Source organism: Empidonax traillii, unplaced genomic scaffold, assembly GCF_003031625.1.
Source record: "Empidonax traillii isolate 1590-97213 ecotype Southwest subspecies unplaced genomic scaffold, ASM303162v1 scaffold35:size4298261, whole genome shotgun sequence".
In the NCBI taxonomy this organism is placed as follows: domain Eukaryota; kingdom Metazoa; phylum Chordata; class Aves; order Passeriformes; family Tyrannidae; genus Empidonax; species Empidonax traillii.
Window position 1 is genome coordinate 198,564 of NW_020955228.1, and position 27,506 is coordinate 226,069.

Consider the following 27,506-nt stretch of genomic DNA (forward strand, 5'->3'; position numbering starts at 1 on the left):
AATATTTTTAAGTGCATCCATACAACAAAAAGCCTGTAGGCTATGCCAATATTAATAATGAAAGTAAGAAAATTCAATACACTGTGCTTTTCAATGATTATACAGTAACAATGTACTTTCAAATTACAAAGACATCTCAAGATTCTTCTCTTCAAGGCATTTAAGTTCAGTTATTTGTAGTACCTCTGCAAGTGAAGCCATCTCCATAATAACCGTAAGGACAATGACCACACTTAATGCTTCCATCCTGATTTGGCTCACAGCGTACACCAGGAAAACAGGGTAAATCAGTACAGCTTATTGCCTTAGGAATCACTGCTTCACTCAATTCTTCAGGAAGCATTTCTGGTAGGACAGTATCTTCAACAAGGGCAAAAGGTAAATTACTTGCTGTATGCTTGGCTAACAGGTGCAGAACTCTCTGAGCACTGCCACCTTTGAATGCTTTGCTTGGCAAAGAAAGTTCTTTGCTTATATTTGCTCTGCTGCTAGGAGAAGTCTTTCTGCTACTCTCGAAATAGCTGTAGGCCTCAACTCGTTCCCTTGCTTTCTTCTCAGATGATACAGCATGGCTTTCTGAAGATGCAGTCATCACAGCATGTACTGAAGAACCCACTTCCATGTCAGCAAGGTGACCACTGATGAGAGTGTGAGCAATGTTTCCAGTAACAGCAGGTTGTAAAGAAGCACTTCTCTGAGAATCAAGTGACTTCCAGACAGTGATTGTTTTTACTGTAGAGGCTGGTGGTGTGCTGCTACTGACCACTTCTGTAGAAATAAACCTTTTTGGGACATCTGTAGAACTGGGATTGTAGCTTGAGATGCTCAAAACCTTCTCAAAGGACGACTGTTGAAACCCTGCAGCATGTTAGAAAGAAAGGGGGGGAAAGTATGTGAACACTGACAGACTCTTTTCCTTCTGAGTGCTAGTAGTAAGCTGGGAGTCCAGAAGCAAAGATTTAAGCACAAGTATACAGATGATTTATCTTACTGATGCACCATGGACAATATTCTTGGTGAATAATCCACCACCTTGTTGCAAAAGTATTACTACCGTCTTTTACTCCTCAAACTTTTTAAGCAACTTTCTTAAAGTTTCTGCATGGGTTTTTTTAGTGCATTTTGCCTATGTTTTCTGAGCAACAGAGACTGACTCAGCTTCCTCATTGAAAGGAGTGCAAAATGAATGAAAAGTTGTTCATAATCTGCCCAGGAAAAGTTGGAAGTCTGTGGAAAGGAGTAAGGCACTGTAATCTGAGACTGGTAGAATGCCATATGTGGTCTTTTCGCATTATGGGGTAGAGGAAGAATGAAACCCCCACCCATTTATAACAGTACTAGAAAATGGTCCAGAAAAGGTTAAGCTTTACTGAATTGTATTAGAGTGCTGTCTACCATTGCTGAAAAGCAAACTATTTTGCAGCTGAGGAAGAGTTATCCAGCACTGGCAGTGGAGTGAGAGAGTATCTTCCTTCTCCCTCAACAACAATTCAGAGATAAAGGGAAAAGACACATGAGAATTTCCTGCAAAGAAAGCCCCAGCAGGCACAGACCTGGAAATGCCAGCAACAGCGAGTTTTGGAATAAAGACAGTCACTTGCCACATCTTTCACCTTTCCTCTGATTAAAGCAGAAAAATGGCATTCAACATAATGCCATAAACTTTTGCTTATCTCATATAACAGATGTTCCTATCCCCATGTTACCTATTCTATGTCAGTAGTTAGTCACTAAAACAAAAGGCAACTGTAAGAGTGTCATACATCATACTCTTAATAAAATGACTTGACTGACCTAAGGGATTTGTTGATATTGACATTTCGGTCTCATTTTTCACATCAGAATACAACCCCAGTAATGAATTAAATTGTGTCAAACTGAAAAATTAAACTAACTAACATAAAACTGACTAGGACCTTTGTTTGACAACTCTATTGTTATCAATATGTGAATCAGAAATTCAATTCCCTTTATGAAAAAAATCACCTTTATTCCCTCCAATTTCTCCTGTGGAATCCTGCCTTTCAACATCAGGGTCTTCAGAGCTTTCTAAAAAATATGTGTGAAGGCACATTAATAGTGAACAGATGTAGCTGCATTTGTTTCAACTTTAAATAAATCAAAACAGTTAAAGTTTTAATAGATAGAAACAACTCAAAATTCAGAAAGCAGATAGAAAGTAAAAAATGTTTCTCAAAAGTTTTTAACAGAGTATTTTAAAAATACAAGTTATTCAGTAATTGCATTGTAAATAAATGTTTGGGCACCTTAGTTGGCAAATGCCTTGATTTGGGTAAATAGTTCTGTGCTAATCAATCTAATAGAAAAATATTTTGTCAATAATTTCTCATATTATGAAAATAATGAAGGAAAAAACCCCAAAATTTCACTGTATTCTACTTTGATATAAAAGAATTTTGATGGTTTGTATCTGTTTTTTTTCTTGTCACTATAAAAAGTTTCTTATAGCTATGCAACCCAGTACATTGCCATTACCAGAGACACAGCCCTGTTTTGCTGATTGCTGAAAAGAGTTCTAAGTTACTGTTAGAAACATGAAGCATAATCAAAGATATCTTATCTGAATGACAGTAATATAATACTACTCTTCTAAAAAACAAGTAATTTTACCATAACATGACTTCCCATCTCCTTGTAGATTATTTGGGCATGGACCACAATGGTAAGAACCAAAAGTATTGAAGCAAAATACTCCAGGGAAGCAAGGACTGGATGCACATTCATCTACATCCTCTTGACAATGTTCACCTGCATTAAAATACAGATTCAATTTTTTCCATATTATTATGTCACTTGACTTTGATGGCATATTTATAAAAGTACAATGTATGCAAGTGCTGAAATAGAGAAAAAAGCATGTATCGTTTCAGCACATCTAATAAGAATAGCTGACTAGGTTTGCAATTCATATTTTTTCATCTTATATTAAGTATCTTCCTTATTGCAGAATATGGAGAAGATGGGCTGTGGGAACTACATGTTTATCTGCAGGAGAAATCACACTGTAACCAAACTCATCATTCCTATGTTTCTCCATATTGCCGAGTTTATCTTTGTGAAGAAAAACAATGGAAATTTGCTTTCTTAGTAAACAACCATTGTATTCATGCAAGAAAAATCTTGAAGTATACTATACATTTTTATCACCAGACCACAAAATTTCTTCATAATCTAACAGTAGGCTATTTACGGTCAAAAATTAAAAAATAAAATTGCAGACATAAAATTAGAAACTCCTATTTATCACTAAACGTGATAAATGTGTGTAAATAAAGCAGTAATTTACCTTGAAGTTCAGGTGGACATTCACAGTAATAGCTGTTTATTCCATCCACACATCTGCCAACACCACACTGGTTAAGTCTACAGTCATCAGTATTCCCTTCACAGAGATCACCTTCAAATCCAGCCACACACACACAAAGATATCTTCCACTTCCAGGTGGGAAATTAATGTTTGTCACACATGAGCCATTATTTAGGCAATCACATGATTTTACACTGACCTAAAAGACATGCCCAATAAGACAGTTTTCTATTTTTTTAATGAACTAGCGATGAGTTCTGTAATTAGATATCTTAAACATCTTACTAGTAGGTGTCATTCTACTGTAATATTCATTACCTCTATTTCTACCTTAGTTGTTGCATTGCAATCATCTGTCAAAGAAAATGTTAATTTATGGAGATTCGTTGACACAGCTTTCCACAAAAGGAGACCTGATGGGGAAAGACTGGCACCTTCTGGACCAGAATCCAATGTGAAATGAATAGCAGAGCCCTCTGGATCTGAAGCCAAAAACTGATATACAAAGTCTTCTCCATAAAAAGTCTGTAGCATAACCTGAGAAGTTTCAAGGACTGGAGGTTGGTTGTCTGTAACAAAGGAGATGTTTCCATCTTTTAAGCAAAAGTTACAACATACTTAAAAAAATTAAAAGGACTATATCTTTCTATTAAGGAAGTTACATGCAATTTTTTCTCTTAAATTCTAATGCCATTTGTATGGCACAGAAAAAGCACTTGATATTTTCATTTTAACTAGAGCAACATGACCAAGAAATTAATTCTACTAAGCAAGAGCTTGTAATGCACTGCATCTGTACAACATCAACAAAAAAGAATTTATGGAATTTAACCACTGTATTTTAACTATATGACTATAACATGGAAATCCATTGTCTTCCTGATTGCTGGATGAGTTTCATTTCATTCCTTTATTTCAGGTTTCATTCTTTTGAAATAGGTATAGCTACAATGGCTTTCAGTACAAGTTTGAACTAGGACAAGATTCACCAAGACAGGCACCAGAAGTCCCATTCACACAAGACCATTTCCATTCAAGGCAGAGTCTTGCCAGCACATTCATACACATAAACACCAATGGAAAATACAAAATCTGAGCCAAAAGAACTACAATTTCTAGTCTATAACTTTATGCTATGGAAAAGGAAAATCTTAGGTCTTCTTTTCATAGTGTGGTTTCTAAATGGACTGAAGCATGAAAACTTCAGATATACTTTCAAGTATTTAGGCTTTGTATCTACGCCACTGATGTAGATGATGTCCAAATATTAGGGGGCTAATAAAGATGACGTCATTTGATTCAGTTTGTGATCTCCACCTGTTTGGTATCAGAATAATTTTTTTTAAAATACTTTTTATATCTATATGTTGAAGACAAACATATATGTATGTAGCTTGCTAAATATCAAAAGACTTCAAAGTGCCAATTAAACTGAAAGTTGTTAATTTTCATTAGTTATTTGTAAATAGTTAAAGCTAAACTATCACTATTTCCACAAATATAAAAGCTTGGTAGACTTTCAACTTCTTGGTATTACAGAAGAACTATTTAGAACTTACTTTCAACAACTGACCAAGTTAACTTTGATATGTCAGGTCTGCAGAGTAAGCAAGGGCTGGTCGGATTTGTGTCTCCTTCACCATAACAGAGTCCATCTATGTTGCATGTTTTCTCCTTTTAGAGAAACAAGAATGTGATTCATTAATATTTTTTGTTATCAAATTGGTTATGAATTCGTATAGCATCAAATAAAATCTAATAATTCTGCACTTCCATTAAACAACTAAGCTTGTTTTTAAATCTAATCAACTGACAGTAAGTTTGGTTTTATTTGGTAATTATATGAAGTGCTTTTGGTTTGATTCTTTAAATTTAAAATTGCCTTATCTCAGCTTGTCTTTCTGTGCATATCATTTCTGTGCATAGAAAATCCCTGTTGGAAAGAAGAATGGGGTACATTCTGCTGATTTTTCTACATTTTTTTCCTGCCTGAAAAGATTCATTTTATTCATAATGGAGAGTAGTGAAACACATACCTTTAATGTACATAACCCAGATTCTTGTGATTCACATGTCTGACAGGCTCCATCATATAATATCATTGTTTTAGAGTTGCTATAGACGAATCCATCATTAGAAATCTGCAAGGTGTACAGCAAAAATGGATTAACCAATACAGGTATCAATAGATCATCAGTGTGGGCTGCTGACATGAGCTTCCACTTATTAACAGACACCTACATATAGGTATTTAAACTCTCACAACAGTCATCAGAAATCTAATCAAACCTGCCCATAAGTCTAGGCAGATATTTGACCAGCCACATAGTATAAGTTGAATAGTGTATACACTCTCTTGACCTTACTGACTCAATCTCTATGAGAGCTCAGATATCTGCCTCACACAGGGATTAGTACATATAGGCTGGGCTCAATTCAATTCTACCATAAATGTACCCAATGTTATTTGAAATGCTCTAGGGTAACTTCCACTCTTGAAGAACAAGTGTCTCTGTAGGACCTAGGTCATATCTACAGTCCCCTTGAAGGAGAACACTCTCAAATGACACTCAACACTTCAGCTTAGGTGATGAAACTGAGACCTCCAAGTTAGGCAAGCTGAGTTCCACCTTTAGTACCACTGAAAAAGGAGTAACATTTATGTGACATTTTTTCATCTTACTCGGAAGTGAATATTTGAAATTTCTGTAAGTACCTTTATTTGCCACATGGCAATGGGTTCATCATCAACCACATCCATGACATCAGACTGTTGACCATCATTTGGTAATTGGCAGTCGACAGTCCTGGCATTTTGGAAGACAGCTGGCATAGTCAGAAGTTCTCCAGGAATCCACTGTCTATTACTATACTAAACGTTAAGACAGAAAATCTGTTTTTCAGTGAAGCACATCATGAAGATATTTTTATCAGAGAGAAAAAACACATGTATTGTACAGTTTTTGAACAAGTCTAATATGTCTGGATTAGAATGTGGTGGCAAATATTAAATGACATTATTTGCACACACAGATTTTTAGCTAAGCCTGCTACTGTGGAAGAAAGGCAGGGAAGCCTTTGCTGACGCACAGCCCTTTGGCACTGCACTGTCAAGGACAAAGAGTTCTTCCAACTGGAGAGTAATAGGAGGGTTAAACACTGGGTGGTCCTGCAATGGCACCAGTCTGACGTGCAAGCGTCTCTGTCACACTCCATCTCTGCTCCCATGTGAGGACAAGCTTTAGTCGAAGGAACAGATGAGTTTTTTGGCAGAGCTCAGGTATCATCCTAGGTGCTGGGGGAATAGTGGCACTGAGCCTTTTAGCCCTTGTACAAGCCAGTAAATTTTCAATAGAACAAGACACTATTGACCCTGTAGACTTTTCTTCTAAACTGCACTGAAGACAAGTCATGCAAGGATCCACCTTGAGAGCTCAAGATAACAGAATAAGGATGATAATACTGTTTGACAGACGTATTGATGTGGAAGTAGGAATAAGCATATGAAAAATAAATAAAGTTAGATGGAAGTAAGAATCCAGACAGATTAAGAATCAAGAGATCAGAAAGTAAAAATAATTTTGAGTTTGACTAGGTTTTACTGAGCTGGCACATCTTCTAGTTACTGAAGCCAATCAAGACATTTATTCAGTCCCAGTCGTCATACAGGTGTTATCTGCTGTACAGGCCTTTGTGGGGGGTTTTTGTATGTTTTTTTTTTTTTTTTAAAGACAAAAAATTAAACACTTTTGCTAAAAAGACATATGAGCTATCTCTGTTCCAATCACACATTTTGTTTTTCTTTCACCCTGTATTCAGTTAAAGAATTCACAGCAAGGGTAAGTAAAAGTATAAATGTTAAATATTTCTAAATATAAAATTTTGAGTGCACTTAGTACTGTAACCTTTGAAAAGGGATACAGTCTATTTCTCCAGAAATTTTTTGTTATTACCTGGAGGCAAGTTCAGATAATTTTTTCAGAAACAGATTAACCTTTCAAAAACCAATTAAAAAGCCTTCAGATCTACTAGTATTCCAGCTCATTAGGTTCATAGAAAAACTTACTTCTGGGATTCAATGTAAAACAGAAGGAAGTAAGTATTTTCATTTTGCAGAGGTTAAACACACTCTCATGCCTTACATTTAAATTCTGTCTCTCTCTAGTCATAGCTTGCTGGCCATGTCCAACCCAAACCTCTATCAAGTTTCTACCATAAAGTAGGTAAGACAGCCCACGGACAACTGATTTGATCTAAAATTTCAAAAGTGAAAATATTGAAACTAAGAAATTCTAAATTCCATCAAAATGCCTCACCTATAAATTTTAATTATTTAGGTTCAGTCTCAAAATATGGGGAGTTCCACTGCAAGTCCATTGACATTTCCATAAATTCACTATTACTCCAGCCTGAAAAACTAAACAAAACAAAACACCCCCCCACACTTCCTTTCTTCTGTATTCTCAAGGAAAAAATTTGCAGCCTTCTCCTCAACTGCAGCTAACAGCAGTCAGCTGGCTCTTGTCAGTGAAAAGATCATCACTAAAAGTGATTAAATAGAAAGTTTCTGCAGTTGGGAGCCAAGTACATCGCCTAAAAGAGAGATTCCAGAATATCTTGCCACAAGTTAAAACTGAGATATTTCAAACTGTGATAAGTGAATTCCCAATAATTGACTTACTGTGAGAGTGGTCTAAAAGTCTTCCAACCTCATGGAGTGTAAACTTACTCTTGACTATCATTTCAAGCCATCCTGAGTGGATAAATGTTGAGTTTAAGAAAAATCTATAGCCAGCATTGCTTATTCTTATTTTAGCATCTGCTGGAACTAGTTAAGAAAACCTTTTGTCTCAAGAACAAAATCTGCCACTGAATACTTCCCCTTTTGCCAACTCTCACCTCCTCCATCATCACATCAATGAAACACAGTTTTACTTTGAAGTTTTTTTTGTTCTTGCGTATAACACAACAAAAAAACTTGTAATTGCTGATTGCTTATTCCAGGCTAAAACTTGTAAACTGCTTATAAATTTGCCTTGAGCAAATTCTAGGTCTAAATAACAACAGTCTCTCTATACAGATTCCCCTTAGTTTACCATGCAACATTTACCATGCAATTTTTTTAATTTCCTGTTCAAATCTGGGGTATAGAGCTGACGTATACCATTAAATAGCCGTGGTATTCTACCTCAGGGAAACGGACAACACATCAAAAATGCCTCTCTCTTTTCCTAACAGATTTATTATGTTTATAAAGGGCTATTTCAAGCATTAGAATTGAGGCAGAAATCTAGTAATGTCTTTAACCTTGCTGTCCTTTTTCAAAGAAGTGGTACTTGAATTCCTCTCCATAAGCACTTAGAAAACTGAACAACGATGTACTGGTTGTTACTAACAGGGTTGCCCTTGCCCTTTTCCGATGGATAGCTGCTCCATGCTGTTATCTCCCTCTCAGCTGCTGAACATTCCCATTATGTTTTGTATTTCTCTTATCATGGAGGAAATGGCAATCTTGCAAAGAATTCAGTGTCTGCTGCAAAGTGCTGAGAGCCTTTGCTTTTAGCTTTGACTGATGCACTGGGTTGTACCCACATCAATGAATAATATGTTAGACATTTTGTCTCTCGTTCTACAAGAAGTTTAAAATATATTTGTCGCTATTCAGGGAGACCTACTTGCAATTTGATGATTTCACATTTCAGATTCAATGACTCCCTGAAGCCATGTCCAAAAACTCTCACTGATGTGCAGTCATACTGTCGAATATCACACAGCCCCTCATTCTCCAGCTCTGTGATTTCTGGAACCTGGTCTTGGAAGTAGAGATTAGACAATAAATGCCAGTATATTAACTCATTAATATGCATTTACATTAAGTAATACATTTAATTTTCTATCCAACTAAGACAACTATGCAAGCAATGAAATCTAGACCCAGATGAAAAAGGGTATAAACAGAAAGATTTTTTTTTTATTGTTAAAATGAATCTTAAATTTAAAGCTAGGCTTCTGTCTGCACTTAGACCTTGAATATTATGAAGCAGAGAAAATTCAACAGACAACAAAGACTTGTGAATATGTGTTTTGCTTTCTCAACTATGACTCTTTACATCACATTGGCAGAATAAAATCAAAATGAAACTCAGGCCCTAGTAATAGCAACTGGAAAGGTGACAGTTATGTATTAATTTATAATTGGATGTTTTTTAATTAAAGACTAAAAAATATCTCAGGTGGAAGTTATTTCAGGAAATAATGTGACAAATTAGAACACTCAAAAATAGTTTTTATGAAGTAAAGCCATCTTGACTTCAAGAGGAATAAAATATTTCTTTTTATAGAAAGAATACCTCCTTCAATATTTTCTTTTAAGTAGGTCACTAAAACAAAAGCACCACTGCAAAAGAAAATAATAGCAGGTTTTATTTTGACAGAGTTTTGAGTTTTGTAGCAGTGTTCATATTTTTCCAGTGTACTTACTTAACTGAATTTTTAGTGACTGTCTTACTTATTGAAAATTTTTTAAATCCTGCCCAGCTCTATTTACTGTATCTTTTTTCTTTTCTTCACCACTGATTCTAATCCCATCACATTTAATAGTTATCTTACAGAGATGTAACATCACCAAAGGGAAGCACATCCCACTTACAGATCCTGTTAGTAAACAGGATCACACAGACTATAAAAAAATTGGGGGAGGGAGATTTCTGAAGACAGTGTGTGGAAACATTTCCAATCTCTTGGGGCAATCCTCTGGACTGCAAACTGACCAAGTGGTAAACTTTTTAAATCTGAAATACCAGAAAGCAAGCCCATGTTTTGTCCTTTGGAAACAAGAAGGCTGAATGGAAAATAATTAAAGCTGTGGTTACGTGCAAGTAAATTACTGTGTAATGGACAGGGCCACTGGTGGGAACCCTTGTGTGTGTACAAGGCAGGAGAGAAAAATATATGTATGTCGCATGAACACTGAGAAGATTATTTAGGTAAATCACTTTCTTTTCCCCCCACTTACCAGACAGTATGCTGCAGTCATACGAGCTGTAGCCTTGAAAACATGCACAGCCCCATTCTGTACATTCCCCATTACCACTGCAGAGACTGGGACACTTCAATGCAGTTAGCAGGCTCTCAACTGAGCCTTCAAGTTCCTGTGGGTTGTAATTTATTTCTTCTAAAACTCTTCTCTCACATTCATTCTCCAGAAGAGGTAAGGAAGCTTCTGCCCAACGGAGGTCATCTTTCAGTAGCAAATCTTTAACGCACATATCGATTGCATCCTCTGTTCGCCGGCCAAGAAGGGCACCACAAGATCTTCCTATGCTGGAATTAGCTATAGCCTGCTGGCAGAGTAGCCAAGCACTAGACTTGGTGAGGCCTGAAGGTGTGGGCCAAGAAGGAAGGAACTTCTGGTCTGTGTCAGTGGCATGGTCCTCTGGGAAAAAATAACTATATTCCTCTAAGTCTGTTTGGCTGAGACTTTGGAATAGGAATACTGGATGGTATTCATAATAATTCTGACGCTTCCCTCTACTTGTAACTGACAGCCTTTTGAGAGAATGACTACTGTCATGCTGAGAATTTTTTCTAATGCCTGAGCTTGAACTTCCTTCTCTTTCTGTACCAGTATTTCTCACTGAGGTTGCTGAGACATGTGAGTTTACTAATGATGTTTTGTGAAGTTTGGTTTGATTACCCTCCCTCTGCAGAAGTGTAGATGAATCCATTTCATGTGCAGATGAACGTTTCTTTAAGCCTCTGACAAGATCAATAGGACCAAGATACTCAGCAGCAACATCCACTCCTGGTATTAAAGAAAGAAATCTACCATTTTCACTTTCTTTACAAGACAGAGGAAGTTCTGACTGAGAAACTGTCTCCAGTTTGTTCACTGAAGGATATAATCCGTTATCTTCAAGTGCACAGTCACAGAAGACTACTTTTCTCGAAGATGTTAAAGAAGCAGGTGTTTTGTCAAACAAGCTATCTCCTGGTAAAATTCTGGACAAGAAAGAAAAAGATGAAACTGAACTATCTGAACTATCTTCATTGTGTTACTAAAGTATTAACCTTTTGTTCTTTGTTGTTTCATACTTTTACAGCATGTCACTGAATCTGCAGAGCACAGCTATCTTTAAAGACCAGTTAAAACAAAAAAACTTGAGAATAACTTATAATAAAAGAATTGAGATGAGTGGATATCTTCTGTATACTTTGATACTTCAAAACATAATCAAACTAATCTTACATCATAGTACTTAAATACTTATTTGGCACTTCAGTTTCGATTTCCTCTTAAACTAATTAAGGAATGCAGTGATAAGTTCTAATATTAACTTAAAAACTTAAGAAGATTACTTTTTTTTTTAGTATTTTAACAAGTTTTTAAGAGTCTGAAGGAAAGGTAGAACCAAAAATTATGATACTTGATTTAAACAGAATAATTGTTACCTCCACTCCTTAATAAAAGAAAAAGGAACATTAGCATGATTTGGGATTTCCGCCCCACTTGCAGTGTGATAGTCATTCTCTGCAATTCCATCAAAGGTGCCACAGAGTCCCACTGTATGTCTGTAATCTGAGCTGGGAGCCCTAAGCGTTATGCTTATTCCCCATTCGCTCACATCAGCACGAATGAAAGCTCCAGAAGAAAACAAAACCTAAAAAGAGGTTGAAGATATCATCATGAGAAACATGATTTTTAATTTTACCTATTCTGTAAGCAATTATTTACCACTTACTGTTACTTTTCTTCCTAGGTAGGATTCAGTGACTCTGACATTGCTTCCTGTTGTGTCTCTGTTTATTACAGATAAATGTGGCTGTGATTCATGCAGCTGATCATTGCACATGTCAAATGCAATTATATCACTTCCTTCCTTGGCAACAAAGCCACAGTTGCAGGATGCTGGGTAGTGAAGACTTCCACAGTCCCACTGGCGAACATGAACTTCAAAATCTCGAGATGTACTCTTATAGAGAACAAATGTTCCTGTTTTAAAATTGTCATAGACTCTGGAATCAAAAGAATAGCATATGATATCACTTTGGTTATAATCACCACACATCAGCAACTTTATCTTCAGATTTCTAATATTTGGTGAACTTTGATAATGCAACTCATTTTCCTGAGTCAGAAAAAACAAACAATACACCCACAGACCAACACACAACTTATCCTGAGCAAACACCATCATATTTTCCTCTGTGCAGACCTAAACCAAAAAACAAAAAAACCCCTTATTTTTACACCAGAAAAATAAGGAATAAAAGAAGTATCATGAGTGGAGTATATGTACACAATGGTTGTGAATAGAAACATAACCATGAAGCCTTTGACATTCTTTGATTATTTTTTTTAACACTGTGCATGACAGGGAACTGGAGGGTACTTCTCAACCTTTCTGTTTCTACAACAGCACACCTATGCAGAAAGAGCAATAAGATGCACAGCATTGTGCATGGGGGGGCAGCTGCTGAAAACTGCACAAGTACCCTTGACAAAATTACTTTGAAAGTCACATCTTTTTTAAAAAGGTCTGCTTTATTAAGATGGAGATGGGGAGTGCTTATTCCCAAAGATTATTTAAAATGAAAACCATAAATAGTAACTTGCTTTTTTTCCTTAGGGTTGCCATCTGTCCCCTGAAGCAAGGTTAAAATAGCCAATTTAATGATTCAGCAGCAAGAAAGAAAAAGAAGAAAGAATGGAAAGAAACCCCCCAAACTTTTGCTGAGAGTTTAACAGCCTCTTGGCTATAAATGGCATTTGATAGTTAACAGTAGACTGGCAATTTGCTTTGTGTATAATGGGCCAGCAGACAAACTGCAGATGGCTGCCCTACTGGGACTGCATAAGATTGTCCGTGATTCAGTGCAGACAGTTCCTTTTCTACTTGTTTCATCAATTTAATTGTAGTAACATAATTTATCCTTATAGAGAAAGTTCTTTCCCTGCAGCATCATACTTCCCGACAGATCACATCACAGTAAAACACTGCTTCACAAGGAAGCTTGATCACAATGCATCCCCAGTTAAAATGCTCAGTGAAGACATCCCTAAAACTTCTACTGAAGGAGAAACTGCAAGATCAGAATAACTCCATTGACTTTATTAATATTACTAGTCACAGTTCTGTCAGAGAATCAATCACAACCTTCATTTTTCCTTCTGTTATCAAGTTCACAGAAGTGAGGTTTGGTCGGAACATTCTTATTTGGAGGCAACATACCCTCTTCTTCTCACCCTGCCACTTGAAGAAATGTGCTTCTACTGAACAGAGAATATAAAAGTCTCAGGCTTGGAGCATGTATTTGTTCAGACATCTTTTGTGAATCAGAAATACTTTGAAAGAAAGATGCATAGCAAAACCACAACAGCTGTGTCCAAGGGAGCTGTCTTCACTTCAAAAAGAAGGCCAGCGACGTGCAAGTGACAGTACTGAATAAGTACTGTGAATGCCACTATTGCTTTCAATGCCACTAATAAACTCAGCAAAATGCTACACAGACAGTAGATAGCTTCTAGGAACTTGATCCTTGCAAGGATTCAGATACTGACACACAGAAATAGGGAAACTATGCTGTTGACTGGAAACACCTCTGCATCAAAAGTTTTGTCTAATCAATCGTTTTATCATGGTTCATATATGACCATTCCTATTTTTTATAGTCAACAGACTGCACAGCATCCTCTCCTCTCTTGTCAAACAACTCTAGAAAGTAAAATAGTCCATTTGCTTCATTCTCTTGCCACAGCCCCAAAAACTTGCCTTTAGAAATGCAAATATTACAAACATCATCATGATTGGCAAGCTTTTTTTAAAAACTGAAGCACATTTATCCTTATTGTCAAAAATACCCCAAAAAAACTAAACTCAGTGCTGTTACAGAAAACTTCATCTGACTTGTATTACCAGCACAGATTTAAAATAAACATATAAATACTTAAATAAATGAAAGAGCCCACCAAAACCACCCACAAAAAAATGCCCACATGCTTTAAGTTAGGAGCATGAATTCAGTAATTACCTTCCATCAAATGTAATTATATGAGGATCAGTAAATGAGTAGCAGTAGGCTGTGGGTAGATCCTTAACTGTAATCTTCAGAACAAAGTAGCAAATAGTAAGCCATCTCAGATTTAGAAATAAACAGACTCATGTACATAATTTATTTTAGGATAATAATTTACATTCTAATATATATATTATGTTATGCTTTTAATCAAACTGAGTAGTTATATCACTAGTAAAATATATTTAAAAAAATCAAATGAAAACACAGAATTTAAACGAAAATAAAACAAATTAAAATTGACTACTTAGAAATCTTGGTGCGAGTCAGGAAGTCATGACTGAAATAGAAACTTCATTTAAATCAGCCATACTTCTGGCCAGTTAATAGAGCTTAACATGAAGATTTTTAACCTGTATGCTTTCTGGAACATAGCCATCCCACAGGAAATTCTCACTGGATATAGGTTCAACTGCAATTCTGGTAATTCTGTCTCCATCCTTCATGAAGTCTGTCACAGCAGTGAAATAAATTACAGCTTGACTACAGATTCCATTATTGCAGGGTTTCTGGAGAAGATCCACACGACAAGAGGAAAGAGCCAAGTTTAAACCGAGCTGCTCTTTATCTGTTTTAAAGAAAATACATAGTGATTTTTTTCCCCTAAATAAGTCACATGTTTTATACTACTTTTAATATAGATAACTTTTTTACATAGTCTTTCATAAATTAAAATAATTATGCATTTTTCTTGCATTTGGTCATGCAAAACCTCCTCTCTATACCTTCATACACACCTCCAAGAAATTGCTCTCGAATTTCCCTGTTTGATAGACTAATGGAAATCATGATAGGCTTGCTAATGTGACATAAAAATGCCTGTCTGCAATGGCAAGGCTCCTCCTGTTCACAGGACTTGTGCTTGAGAAAGTACTAGAGAAAATGGTAATAATAGTAAAAAATGGGGACTTTGCTATTGCATATCTAGTACTTGGAAAACAACAGGTAAACAAAATGAACTGAATTAAACTTTGCAAGTATTACAGTATTCTGTCTATTCAAGTTAAAGAATGTAGCTCTGATATCAACAGCTGTCAAAGACCACCCAACTTCAACAAGTAATAGGGACACACTCTTCCATACTTTCAGCAGCATCATATACAGCCTGTGAATACTTTAACGTTTTAGAAAGTATTTTACACTGTAATAGCCTCTCCAAGGAAAGATACCAGCAAGAATATTCAGAAAAATATATTAAACATACAAAATGAAACAAAATCAGTTTAATACTTACCTTCATCAACACTATTTAACATTAGTGAGATTTTGCAGTCACTTTCAAGCTGGCTAAACTCAGGACAAGGAATAGGAATGCTACTTTCTATTGTCAGTCTGTATTCCTTCCCATCTTCTGATATATTATACGTTTCTGGACGTATCTAACACAGAAGAAACTCTACTTAAAATGCATCATTTGTGAGTAAACTGAAGCACTGCTTATTAACCAGCTAGGAGTGCTTGTTTACGTGGGCTGAGTAGCAGCAGAACATTGGAGAAAAGATACACTACAGACAGAGTCTTAAAGAGGTGGGAAAAGGGGCAAGGATAAGGAAAAGGCAAGAGTAAAGGCCAGATAGAAAGGTAAGAAACGAACAAACCACATTAACCCCACAAAAAACTCCTGGAACCATGTAACCCCTGGAAGCTAAGATACAGTTTGGTGTACTGTCTTGGGGGAGTGGGCAGGGAAAAGGAGGGGAAGTTACCTACAGGCAACAATTCCCAAAAGAGTCTGGAAGCACCATATTTCTCCCGGGATTCTTCTCCATAAGCTTACAATACAGCTTGCTAAAGATGTATAATCGAAAATGCATTAAGAGATCAGTAACAGGGGCCCACAGCTGAGCTTGGCACACTGGGTAAAATTCTGAACTCAGCCTCACAGGGAAACAAAAATAACACATTGGCCCTTAGCAGTGTACACTGCTGCACTTACATGAGATAAATCTGGGCCCTGATCCTGCAGAAACATTATCTTAGTCTAAGTCAATACGACTATACCCAACATATAAGGACATGCAGTATGTCTTTCCTGGACTGGTGTCCCCTTCATGGCCAGAGAACGGCTTCCTATAGCTGTATCAACAGTAAAAACTCACAGATCATGTCCCAACTTCCCTCTTTAAGCCCAGACCAGGTTGGCCTCACATTCCCTCACTCCTATAGACAGCTGGGAAGAGGGCCCAGCCTAGACTGTCCTGTCAGTCACATGCTGGGAGAGCCTGTTGGCACAGGACAACATCATGCCAGAAATGGCAGCAGCATTAAACTAATGGACAACAGTGTTCCTGGGCTCAGGTCTGAGCTGTGGCCCTCCACACTTATAAACACAGTGCCAGATTTGGCTCTAGCTGATGGAATCCAAGGCTTGCACTGCATGTGCAAGGTGCCAATTCAGACTTCCTGCACCTTGAGTATATGAAGAGCACAGAAACCATTGTGACTCATGTTTTTTGACAAATTTAAGGTTCCCCTCAGCTGACATCATGCTCTGTTAATTCACAGTTAATACATTTTAAGAGCCTTCTAGTCAGAGGAATAACTGCTATAGCAATACTCAAAGATTCCTGCTCCAATAAAGTAAAACATCATGTTTTACCTTAATTCCAGCAAAAAATTCCTTGCTCTCAACTGAAGAGCTTTGTATATCTGGCTTCTCCATGAAAAAAGCAGAACTGCTACAGTAGACCTGTAGGGCAAAACCAGCATAATAGGAAACATTTGTGGTATGAAGTGGTCAGATAAAGACAAAACCCAGCCACCGTGGGTCAATGGATCCATCAGAGCCAGTCGTCTGGTTGCACCAGAAATTACCAGTTGCCAGTGGTAATCGGTAAATATAGCATAGAAAAAAAATAGAAACAGATCAAGCTACTTAAGACCTTTTCCTGGCATACACTACCAGTGGCGCAGAGACTTCTTGAACTAAAAGCTGCATATAAATCATCCTATTTAACGAACAGGATGTCTCTGTCTCCAAGTCTGACATTTATCGCATCTAGTTCTAGAAGTAAGAAGGTATGAACTGCTATTTCATGAGTAAGTTCTTCTTTGATACCTTCAGGAGAAAGTCTTGATTAAAGTCTCCTCAGATTTAAAAAGCCTTTTCTGGAGCATTTCTGCAATCCATGACATCTTGCAAAAATGCATTCTACAGTCGATCACATGTTATTTACTTCTTTTTTTTCCATTTCACATTTCTTGCCCTTTAATTTTGTTTAGTGCCCATTAAGTCTCAGATTATGCTTTTTTGATATTACGGGCCTGGATAATCTTTTTCAAGATGATGAATTCACTGTGATTTCCCTCCACTGAACCAGTTCCCTCCTACTAGACACTGTGGTTTTGCTTTGGTTTTGTGTTTGGCTTTTTTGTTTGTTTGTTTATTTGTTTGTTGTTTGTTGTTGTTTTGGTTTGGTTTGGGGTTTTGTTTGTTTGTTTTTAATTTTGTATCCATTTTGTATCTTTAATTTGTATCCATTTTGAGATACGGTGGCCACACATGCAGTATTTCCATTCCCCAAAAAAACTGCAGATTCATAGCAGCAGCAGGTAACTTATGACTGTGCCTTTCCTTTTGACTGTTACTGAAGTCCCTGAATGATTTTTGAGGATTAACAATTGCTATTATTGTGCATAAGCCATCCAAGCAGCCTGTCTTTGGCTTGAACATACACATGCACACCAACCACGTTTTTTTGTTTTTATTTTGGCCAGGAAAAATAACCTGTATTTTGTATATATATTTATTGATTTTTTCAATGCTTAAGCTTCTCCAAGTTACTATGAAAGCCTATGTCTTGATTCTGCTACCATGGAACATAAGGCAGGTTCTCACACTGCTTAATTTCTGATGGCAGAAATTAAACCATTTAAATCCAATCCTAGAGACAAAACCATTAAGCAGCAACTCATTATTGATTTAGAGAAAAAAATCTATCTAATGAATCGACAACACAGTTTCCCACAACCTCTGGCTCTCTTACAGCCTGTCATTGAGATGCAGTTGCTTCCAAAAATCCTCCTTATTTACAGTATCAAAGAAAAATCACAGTACAGGGTGAAGAGGATGCAACATGAATAAAAACTAACCTCCTGGATGCACACTACACTGTAATGAGACAGTCTCAAAACCTTAAAGGCAGTGGTAATTACTGATATATTCTGTGGTATTTACACATTCATATGGGTACAGTCGGTGTAGACAAGTAGAGGCAGTAGACTTCTGCCAGAAAAAATTATACAGCACAGTGTTGGACCTCCCTCTGACAACTTCTAGTGTCTACTGGGCCACATTCACAAAGATACAAAGAAATTATAATTAAGTTTTAACATACTCTGTCTCCAAGTCTGACGTTTATCCCATCTAGTTCTAGAAGCGAGAAGGTATGAACTGCGGTTTCGTGTGTAAGTTCTTCTTTGATACCTTCAGGAGAAAGTCTTGACCAGGTTACAATGAATCCAACAGAGCTGTTTGCAGAAGGAACACCAAAGGTACACCTTAAGTAAATGCTGCCTTTGATCATCTCTGCTACAACTTCAGGAACAGATGGCAGTGGTGGTGACACATGTGGAGCTGATGTAGCAGCCAGGTTACCTAGTTCAAACAGAAGTGTGGTTTGTGCTTTTCATACAGTGCAAAATCAGTATTGGATAAATTGACACTGACATACCTTTTGCCAGTTAATAGACTAATAATATCTACCTTTTTCATATGTGGAAATATTACATAATTTCATAAGAGAATCAAGAAAAATGTGTATCTTCCTTTTATTAACTGTTAAATGAAGAAAAACTCTTTATGAACCTTTGATTATATTCTAGCCAATAGGAAGGTGCTAAAGAGAGGGGGAAAATTTAAAAAAAAAGACAAACCAAAAACATAAACAAGGGAATCAAATATAATGAATTATTTTACCAGATAGAAGTGAGCAACATGCAAAAGAATTTGCCTTACAGTAGAATAATTTCACTACTTATGAAGAAAGTGGGAAAAAAAAAAAGAATAAAGGAAAAAGAAAAGGAAAATTTATAAAAGAACAGAATAAGCAACTGTAGATCTGCAGATTCCTCTTATATTTTACTTCCAAAGAATCAAAGTATCTGTAAATCAGCATTAGTGCAATTACTTTTTAACGCTTTGGTACTTACTCAAAACAGTATTCTGAGAAAGCATTTTTGTAATCCAGATTTTTCTGAAATTACTTCCAAATTGCTCATTTTGAACAAGCCAAGCAATACTTGTTGATAACATGAACATGTTTTTATTCAAGACAGAGTATGACTAAATGTTGACATTATTGGGTCACAGATGTATGGAAAATCTTGAAAATCAAAACAAAATACTCACTGCTGCAGGCACCTTGAACTTCCATTCCCTCAGGATCACACGTCTGTGGCTTTGCATCTGAAATAAGCATAAACTGTTCTTACATTTTATATTCACACACATACAGCGTTATGTGCTCTGGTGCTCTTAAAGTATTACCCTATATTAAAAATACACCAAATTTCAGAAAACACTAATTGAAGTGCAAATTTGCAGAAGAGAGGCAGTCTTGTAATCTGATCCATATATAACTATGGCAGCAGTCAGTATAAAGGCTTGTGTTGGAAATCACCTTGGAGGGAAGGAGGGTAGAGAACATTCTACCACCTCTGCATCTTTTACTACTGATGTATTCAGCCAATACTTATAGATGTTATTACTGAATAAAAAGGAATTAAACTATTCTCTTGAATATATATTTTCCCTCCCCAAATCCACATCTGAACACTTATTCATTAACTGCAATCCTGGACAGCCAAATTCAGTGCAGATCTGCTTTGAAAAAAAAATCCCCTTTCCTACAAAAGCCTAAGAAAAAGTGCTTTTGCACTGCTATTGTTTTGTACTTTGAATGTTATAAAAAAATAAGTGGAACTTTGCATTTGTAATAGGAGCACAAAGTGGTTAATCACTCCACTCAAACTACATAAGAAGGGCAGCAACAACACTGAAAACTCCTTTCACCAAAAAGAATGAAGACTTCGCTGTTCCACACTTCACAATTAAATGTTTGAATTCCTTATCATGTAGAGGACAGTCTGTTCGAAAATTTGCATCAAGTGTTTACAGCTATCAAGTGTGAAAGAGAAAACACAGTACACATGGTAACCTAGATACAAAAAGTAGCACATCAGTACAGCACACTTCATGCAAAAAACATCATCTTAAATGAGTGCTTGTGAACTCAAAACGTGTTTCAGATTTACAGTATTCAGCAGAGCCAAATAAGAGTTATGCTTTTTGCCTCCTTTTTTTTTTGAGACAGTAAAGATTTGCTAGCTTATTGCCTCTCTGGTTTTATATCTTCCTTCCTCTTCACAAGCCCTGAGCCAAAGTAAATGCAAGTCCTACTGTGCAGGAATTTTTCACTGTTTCAGTCACATGCATGCTGAAACCTCAGAGAATGCTTTAACAATTGGACCTAAAGATATAATGTCATATAATGCCATAATAATGGCCTAGGCCACTAAGGCACCAGAAAGCCCACTGGCAGATTTGCTGTTAAGCTTCTGAAAGCAGTCAGTAATAGAGATTATGACTCAGAGAACTACAGTATACGATGCATAAAAATATCACTAGCATTTTTACTATGGTACATTATAAGAACTAGTAAGAACTTCCTACTGCATTAGTTTGTCCCTATTTCACAGTATTTCACAGTATAACTGTAAGGATATAACCATGCCTTACTTATCTGAAAAAATCTGGCAGGAATATTGAAATACCAAAGTTTTGAGCTGTGAACACCAAAACACTTCTGCAGCACAAAGATCCAAGACAACACAAGACATTGCAAAAAGTCTCCATTTCTTTCTCAAACTACTAATAAAATGTGCATCAGTAAAGCATTTCTGTGTTATCTTCTAGCAACAAAGTGTAAGCTCTCCCAGAAAGATGATAAAAGAGTTACAGTAACAAAAGTATTCCCAACAATGCTAAACAGTAGATATAAACACAGTTTAGTCAAGTTCTTAGGCAAAGCTCACTTTGATACATAATTCTATGCATGCTCAGTAATGGGCATTTGCAGAGTATGAATGCCGCTGTAGGTACGGTGACTTAAAACCCTATTTCATTATATGGAAAATTTCAATCCTTAAGTTTTTGAGCTTTGAACAATAGTTGAGCGCTACATGTAATTTAAAAAGGGTTGAACTGAAGCCACCTTACCATTTTAAATCGTTCTTCTATTGTATCAATAGTAAAGGTACGAACTGCAAGAAATTTTAGCACAACTATTTTCTGACATTTCCACTAAGCTAAGTATCACAAAAACACACACACTTAGCTGAATTAGAGCATGCATTTTCTCACCTTCTGCACAATAACCCATGCATCCTTGGGTGGGCTGCAGTAAGTAAACAAAGAAATCTCCACAGTTCCTCACCCTGACAGGGATTCGGAAAAGACAGCAGTCTTTTGAAGTGCTGAAGAAAAACTGCCATGTAGCACAAGCTGTTAACTGTTTGATCTCACCAGGTCGAGGCATGGATTCTGACTCCCTCAGAGACAGCCAGATAGGCGCTTGAGTCCCACAGTGATTCATCTTCACCATCAGAAAAAAAGAAAAGAAAATGGTTAATGCTAAATCAAACTGTGTTTTAATGAGCGGTACATATTAATTAATTACCTGCATGAGCTTTTAACAAAGTTTAGACAGTGTAAAAGAGGGCTTTCGGACTTTCCTCCTCAAGGTTGAATAAAAACATATATAAAAGAGACTGAAGTCCTTAATTGAGTCTAATGAATTTGTTTTTTTAAAGACAGACTATAATTTATTACCTGAAGAACTTAACTGGGAGCCCCAACTGAGTGTTTTGCCCAAGAAAGATCACAGTTGTGTTATGGCTTAGTGAGCTACTCTGCACCCATTAACCTGCAGTAACTGACTGTGTGAATGCTATCAGAGCACAGCAAATACAAGGCAGAACATATGCACACTGAATATCAGCTACACTGAATATAACACCCTTTGCCACAAATTGAAGACTCTGCTAACCTCCTGGATTTCCTCTAAAAGATGTGGCCAACTAATGGCAAGGTTACTGATATACAGCCTGAGTCAAAAATGCAAGACAACTGAAAAGCCCCATCTCTCTTTCAATTCCTCATCTTTAGATGCAAATACGCTTGTTGCAACCCCATAACAATCACAGTGACTTTGCAGTAACCCTAAATCCTTTGCTGTTTACAAAGGAGGACCGTGGTCTGTAGTTCAGATGCTGATTCAACAGGTCATTTTAGCAGATTATTGCTCCTTCTCTTGCAAGCAAAAGCCTTGTTCAGTGCTTTTCTTCATGGAGTAAGAAGTCTGCAGTGGAAAACTCTCCCTCATCCCTCACCACTATGGCTATGTCAGGTCTTCAGGTCAAGGAAGCTGCCTTGAAAGTCACAACTTCACAGTAGTACCAACCATGGTAACCAAAGTCTGACTTAACAGACACAAGAGTTTACCAGTGGAATGTAGAAAAATGAATCCTGAAGAGGCAAAGAAGGAATCTGGTTCGTGGGTTACCAGAATGAGTTAAAGATCAGCTCCTGGCTTTCATGTGCAGCTGGAAGCAAACTGAAGAGAAACAACTAGGGGGACATAGCATATTAAAGCCAGCATTTGAAAAACATTTACATGAAAACTATAAATCTGAAACTGTGAGATTTTGAGAACCTTTTCTTGAGTCTTTGCCTCAGGTATTCTTTTCTTTGACCTGATAGTGCAACAAGATCAACTTGTCTTTAGATATCTTGGTATAAAGTCTACTGCAGACTCACTGAGCAATTACTTACCTCTAAATTACGTTTTTTCTTTCTTAATCTATAATCTCTGAACCCACCATCAATCCATCAGAAAGACAAAACTAATAACAAGTACTCAGAAATGGGATGGATTGTTTAAGTCTGAATCTTTGACAAAGATTAAATACAGCTATAATAAAAGTTCCCCAAAAGAAAACAAAGGAGGAAACTTCCTCAACAAGACATCCATTTTAGTTTGGTTTTAATGTTTTGACTCTGAGATTCAAAATAAATGTCGTGGTTTTGTCAACAGATGCAAAAAGGAAGATTTCAATGCATAAATTTAATTTGTTGAATAAGCTTTGAATCACTTTCCAACTGCAATTATCTGAGCTCCTCTGTGTTAGGAGGGCAGCCTATTTTTAAGAATATTTACTAAGAACTGAGAACTTAGTCAAATTTCTAAAACCTACCTAAATGAGATGAGTAGGTATTTTGTCTAACTTCTATTCTGAAAAACGCATTGTTTTTTCGCCTGGTTTATCATGCTGATTCATTGCATAGAAGAATCAATTTTTGAGAAAATACAACCAGTTAATTAACTTTTTTTTTATATATATATTAAATATAACTGAAAGTCCTTCAGTATTCAGTAATCATACTTTTTTTTTTTTTAGTATAAAATCTGGATAACAAGTAGCCTCTTCAGCACATCCCTCTTAGTTTTTGAGTCAGCTGCACAATAAAGGTACTTCAGTGGCTTTATACAGCTGCGAAGTTTTAATAAATAAATAAAAATAAGACAGGCTGCTATAAAAATTTAATTCATTAGTATACTTTAACTGTTTTATATTCCTTTAGAAGCACTTCATTGGTGGGATTTTATTTTAATTTTTTTAAGAGACTGTGACTAGGAAACTTCAATTCTTTAGAAAAATCAAGGGTAAAATATTCTGATGACATTCTTAGACTTTTAAACAAGGAAATGTTTTAAAATAGGAAACTACAAAGACAAATCTTCTTAGAATTTAACTGAGGTTTTTTGCATGCTGCAAAATAAAGAATTACACATCTAAAGTATTAAATATTTCAAGTAGTTCTTGAGTCTTTGGGGGCTTGCAGATGACAAGGTAACTCATCCTCAGTTAGCCCTGTTAGTTCAAGTCACTTTACGAGTTATCCCTTCTCTCTGGCATGATCACTTTAAAAGCTCCACAATTACTGGATTCATGTGGCTTCAAGTCTTTATTCTGCTTTCACATGGCTTTGCTAACAGACTGACCATCACATAGTTGCAGCTTTACAACATGATATCCCTGCTACGCTGCCACTGAGAAAATCTTTAGCACTGACTACAAATTACAGCTTTTGAGTGCTCTGGAAGGGATTTAATTTATCATCCTCTGCTACTGTCCATTCAGTGTAAAATTTTCAATGCTTAAGACTTAATTTTCAAGGTAATACATTTTATTATAATCAAGTATTTAGAAAAGATAGGTACTTTGTATTTTTCCACATCAGTCTCCATAAACATATTCTTTTTTTTTTTATACCTGTCCTACTGAAAAATTCTTCAGCAAAAAAAGTTACTTCTCAGAATCAAATGATTCGTAGCAATACCTCCACGCACTTGGTTGGCATCTCAGCAGGCTTATCAAAAATCATAAAGCGGTACCATCCTGGTGTTAGGGAATGGTCACAGATCAAATCCTGAATAGCTGATTGCTGGAGATGGGATGAATCAAAATCAACGCTTCGGTAAGGACTCTGCAGGATCTGATGTCCAGCAGGAGAGCACTCAAGAACTGTGGAGCAAGAGTATTTCGAGTATCAAGACAGAATGCCTAACAAATATTTTTAAAAACGTTAAGTATTTTTAAGGGAAAATAAGGATATATCACAATATGATTGAAACTAGTTTTACAGAAAAAAGTATTGAAGTCTTAGTAACAACAAATTCACGTTAGCTCTCTGAAATGTAATAGAATTCATCATGTGATAACTTTCCTTTTTTCTTTTTTTTTTTTTTTTTTTTTTTTTTTTTTTTTGTGGGCAATACATGCAAATTAATAACCATTTACCCAAGATGTAAAAACAGACAGAAGGAATATGTTTATACAGTCTATCTAGATTTTGACTTTCTGGTTCCACTGATGTTTATTAAATTTAAAAATCTGAATATAAATGGGGTGTTAGATATATTAGAAGACCAAAATCTTACCTGAAGAGAAGTAAGGATTATCCAAATAGGCTATCATTTTACAGGATTCCAATGCATGAAATTAAGAATTCGCTCAAACGAATGAGAGGTAGTTGGATGGTTGCATACAGTTTGTATGTGTACATGCAGATTATAGCAAAAGTGTGTATGATCATGGGTAGACACACTAAATTATAATAAAGTAAATACAACACAAAAACTTAGTTTTGGACATCTAAGTGAACTCGTGGCCTCAAAGAATATCTCAAATTTTCTGATAGGTAAAATGAAGGATCAGAATCCAAAGAAGTCTTTATGATAGTTTTTTTTAAAATGCAGACTCATTCAGAAATAAAGCAGAATGCCAGTATTTCTGAGTCTGATCTGACCGCTGAGTTGGCTCCTGTCAATGACAGTGACAACAGAAGTTCTGACTAATGGTATATTTACATGCAATGTACTGAACAACCATTCTTCCTCAGGAATGTGCTTGGGAAGTGAAAGTAGAAAAAAAATAAAGGAGAAGAATGTTTATAAATAAATTACACTTGAAGTATACCTATCTAAGTACTTTGCTTTTAAAAATGGATACCAACTGATGCTGACTGTGAACAGAATTTCAGGTTATACTGAATGACACAGTGATTCTTTATTCTTGCTTTCACTATGCTGCTAATGAATTTTAAAATGCAGCTGTAAGCAAAGTTCTCTAATGTTATATTTTTAATAGAAATGTTCTGATCTTTAGTTTTTGGTCCTGTGTTTGTCTGTATTTGTTGCATATTTTCCATGGTATAATTGTGTCACTGATTACAAACATACTTTGGTTCAAATCATGCAATAATGTAAAATCTTCTACATTTTTTTGTCATTGTCTAGATAACCACAACTATAAAACAGTTTCCAAATCAAGTAATTCCCTGCCTTTAAATGGAGAAGAAGCCTTAGTGAAAGAACAGACTTCATCTCTTTTAGCACACAGCATGAGAATCCTGTAGTCTTTCAAAGACTGAAGATTTAATCCAGTATGGCTTTAGGCTACCCAGGCAGGTGACAATAGCTTTATCTTCTAGCTTCTAAGGGCAGCTGGAAGTCGGTGTGATTGACTGTGCCACCACTGTGCTTCTGAGTTGCTCGTAGCAGCCTGTAGGCTATTCGTGTCCATACAATTTGACCTTACAGACAACTTACCCTCCACTGGAATTTAAAGAAAAGCCCTTGAAGAATCACAGGTCAGTCATGTGTGTTATTAAAATGTTTTCCAAGTAAGCTACAGCACAAGCAGTTTACGAACCATGGTGAAAGTTTCTTCCTGTCCTCTATTTTTTATTGGAATTCTTCCTTTCATACAACACCCTCATTAGTTTCCTTTCCTGTAACTGAGCCACTCCTGAAACAATTAATATCTGTTACCTTCCCCATTAATAAATCAAGCTAGACATGAGACAAGTCTTTATTTTCTTTTCCTCCACAGTTTAATTAGATCATCATTTGATAGATCTTTAAAGCAGCTGACTGTACTCACTTGTAATAGGGTTATAAATCCTACTAAAGATCAAATTATAAGTTATGCATATCACTTTAAAATGTCATCCAGTTCTTTGTGTATTCTTTCTTCCTTTCTAGAAGTATGCTAATATTTCCACAGTTATTGTATGGAAACTTTAGAGTTGCGTAATACTGGCTTATCTTTTTTTCTCTTTTCCTTTCCTTACCCATTCTGCAAAACAACTGAAAATAATTACCATCACCAAGAACACAAAAATTACTTTTTTACACATCTGAGTTTAACTGAAATGCTGTCTGACTCCAGCAACAGCAGAAACAAATAATACTATCATATTTATGGATAGATAAGGACAACAAATGAATGCCATGTTCTCTGTGAAAGTCACTCCTGAGGACCAAATCTGCTCAAACCACAGGCATTTAAGAGGGGGGGTGGCTAAATTTTTTACTGAAGTCACAATTTACTTTTTCAGGATGCATTAAATAAAAATAAATTTTGGTATAAACATTCTTTAAAACATTATTCACAGAACAATGAATACTGATTTTGCTTTAGTGCTCCAGAAAAGCTCTGCCTGTGTCTAACACCCAGCAATTTTACAGAATCATAG

General features: G+C 36.2%; 1 protein-coding gene and 1 long non-coding RNA gene across 3 annotated transcripts in view; one reads left to right on the top strand and one right to left on the bottom strand.

The window, feature by feature from the left end:
* Positions 1-2,764, top strand: part of LOC114054587 — an 8,368-nt gene extending 5,604 nt beyond the window's left edge. Inside the window, exons 2-4 of one of the 2 annotated variants that reach the window (XR_003570501.1) lie at positions 157-282; positions 559-675; positions 2,660-2,764. This is a non-coding gene — a long non-coding RNA (uncharacterized LOC114054587). Of the gene's footprint in view, positions 1-29; positions 283-558; positions 676-2,659 lie in introns of those variants that run through there. The other variant, XR_003570500.1, reaches the window with a different exon arrangement.
* The window catches only part of VWDE (von Willebrand factor D and EGF domains), a 32,397-nt gene extending 7,411 nt beyond the window's left edge, over positions 1-24,986 (bottom strand). Inside the window, exons 1-19 of the mRNA XM_027877885.1 lie at positions 24,807-24,986; positions 21,768-21,999; positions 18,742-19,001; positions 17,004-17,093; positions 15,639-15,783; positions 14,758-14,972; positions 14,360-14,433; positions 12,070-12,343; positions 11,780-11,988; positions 10,344-11,329; positions 9,004-9,140; positions 6,045-6,200; positions 5,365-5,469; positions 4,888-5,002; positions 3,647-3,897; positions 3,308-3,527; positions 2,632-2,769; positions 1,987-2,049; positions 184-858 (exon numbers count right to left, since the gene is read on the bottom strand). Coding sequence (XP_027733686.1) covers positions 184-858; positions 1,987-2,049; positions 2,632-2,769; positions 3,308-3,527; positions 3,647-3,897; positions 4,888-5,002; positions 5,365-5,469; positions 6,045-6,200; positions 9,004-9,140; positions 10,344-11,329; positions 11,780-11,988; positions 12,070-12,343; positions 14,360-14,433; positions 14,758-14,972; positions 15,639-15,783; positions 17,004-17,093; positions 18,742-19,001; positions 21,768-21,999; positions 24,807-24,851 — 4,390 coding nt within the window. The 5' untranslated portion in view covers positions 24,852-24,986. The remainder of the gene's footprint in view (positions 1-183; positions 859-1,986; positions 2,050-2,631; positions 2,770-3,307; positions 3,528-3,646; positions 3,898-4,887; positions 5,003-5,364; positions 5,470-6,044; positions 6,201-9,003; positions 9,141-10,343; positions 11,330-11,779; positions 11,989-12,069; positions 12,344-14,359; positions 14,434-14,757; positions 14,973-15,638; positions 15,784-17,003; positions 17,094-18,741; positions 19,002-21,767; positions 22,000-24,806) is intronic.
* Positions 24,987-27,506: the final 2,520 nt, after the last annotated feature.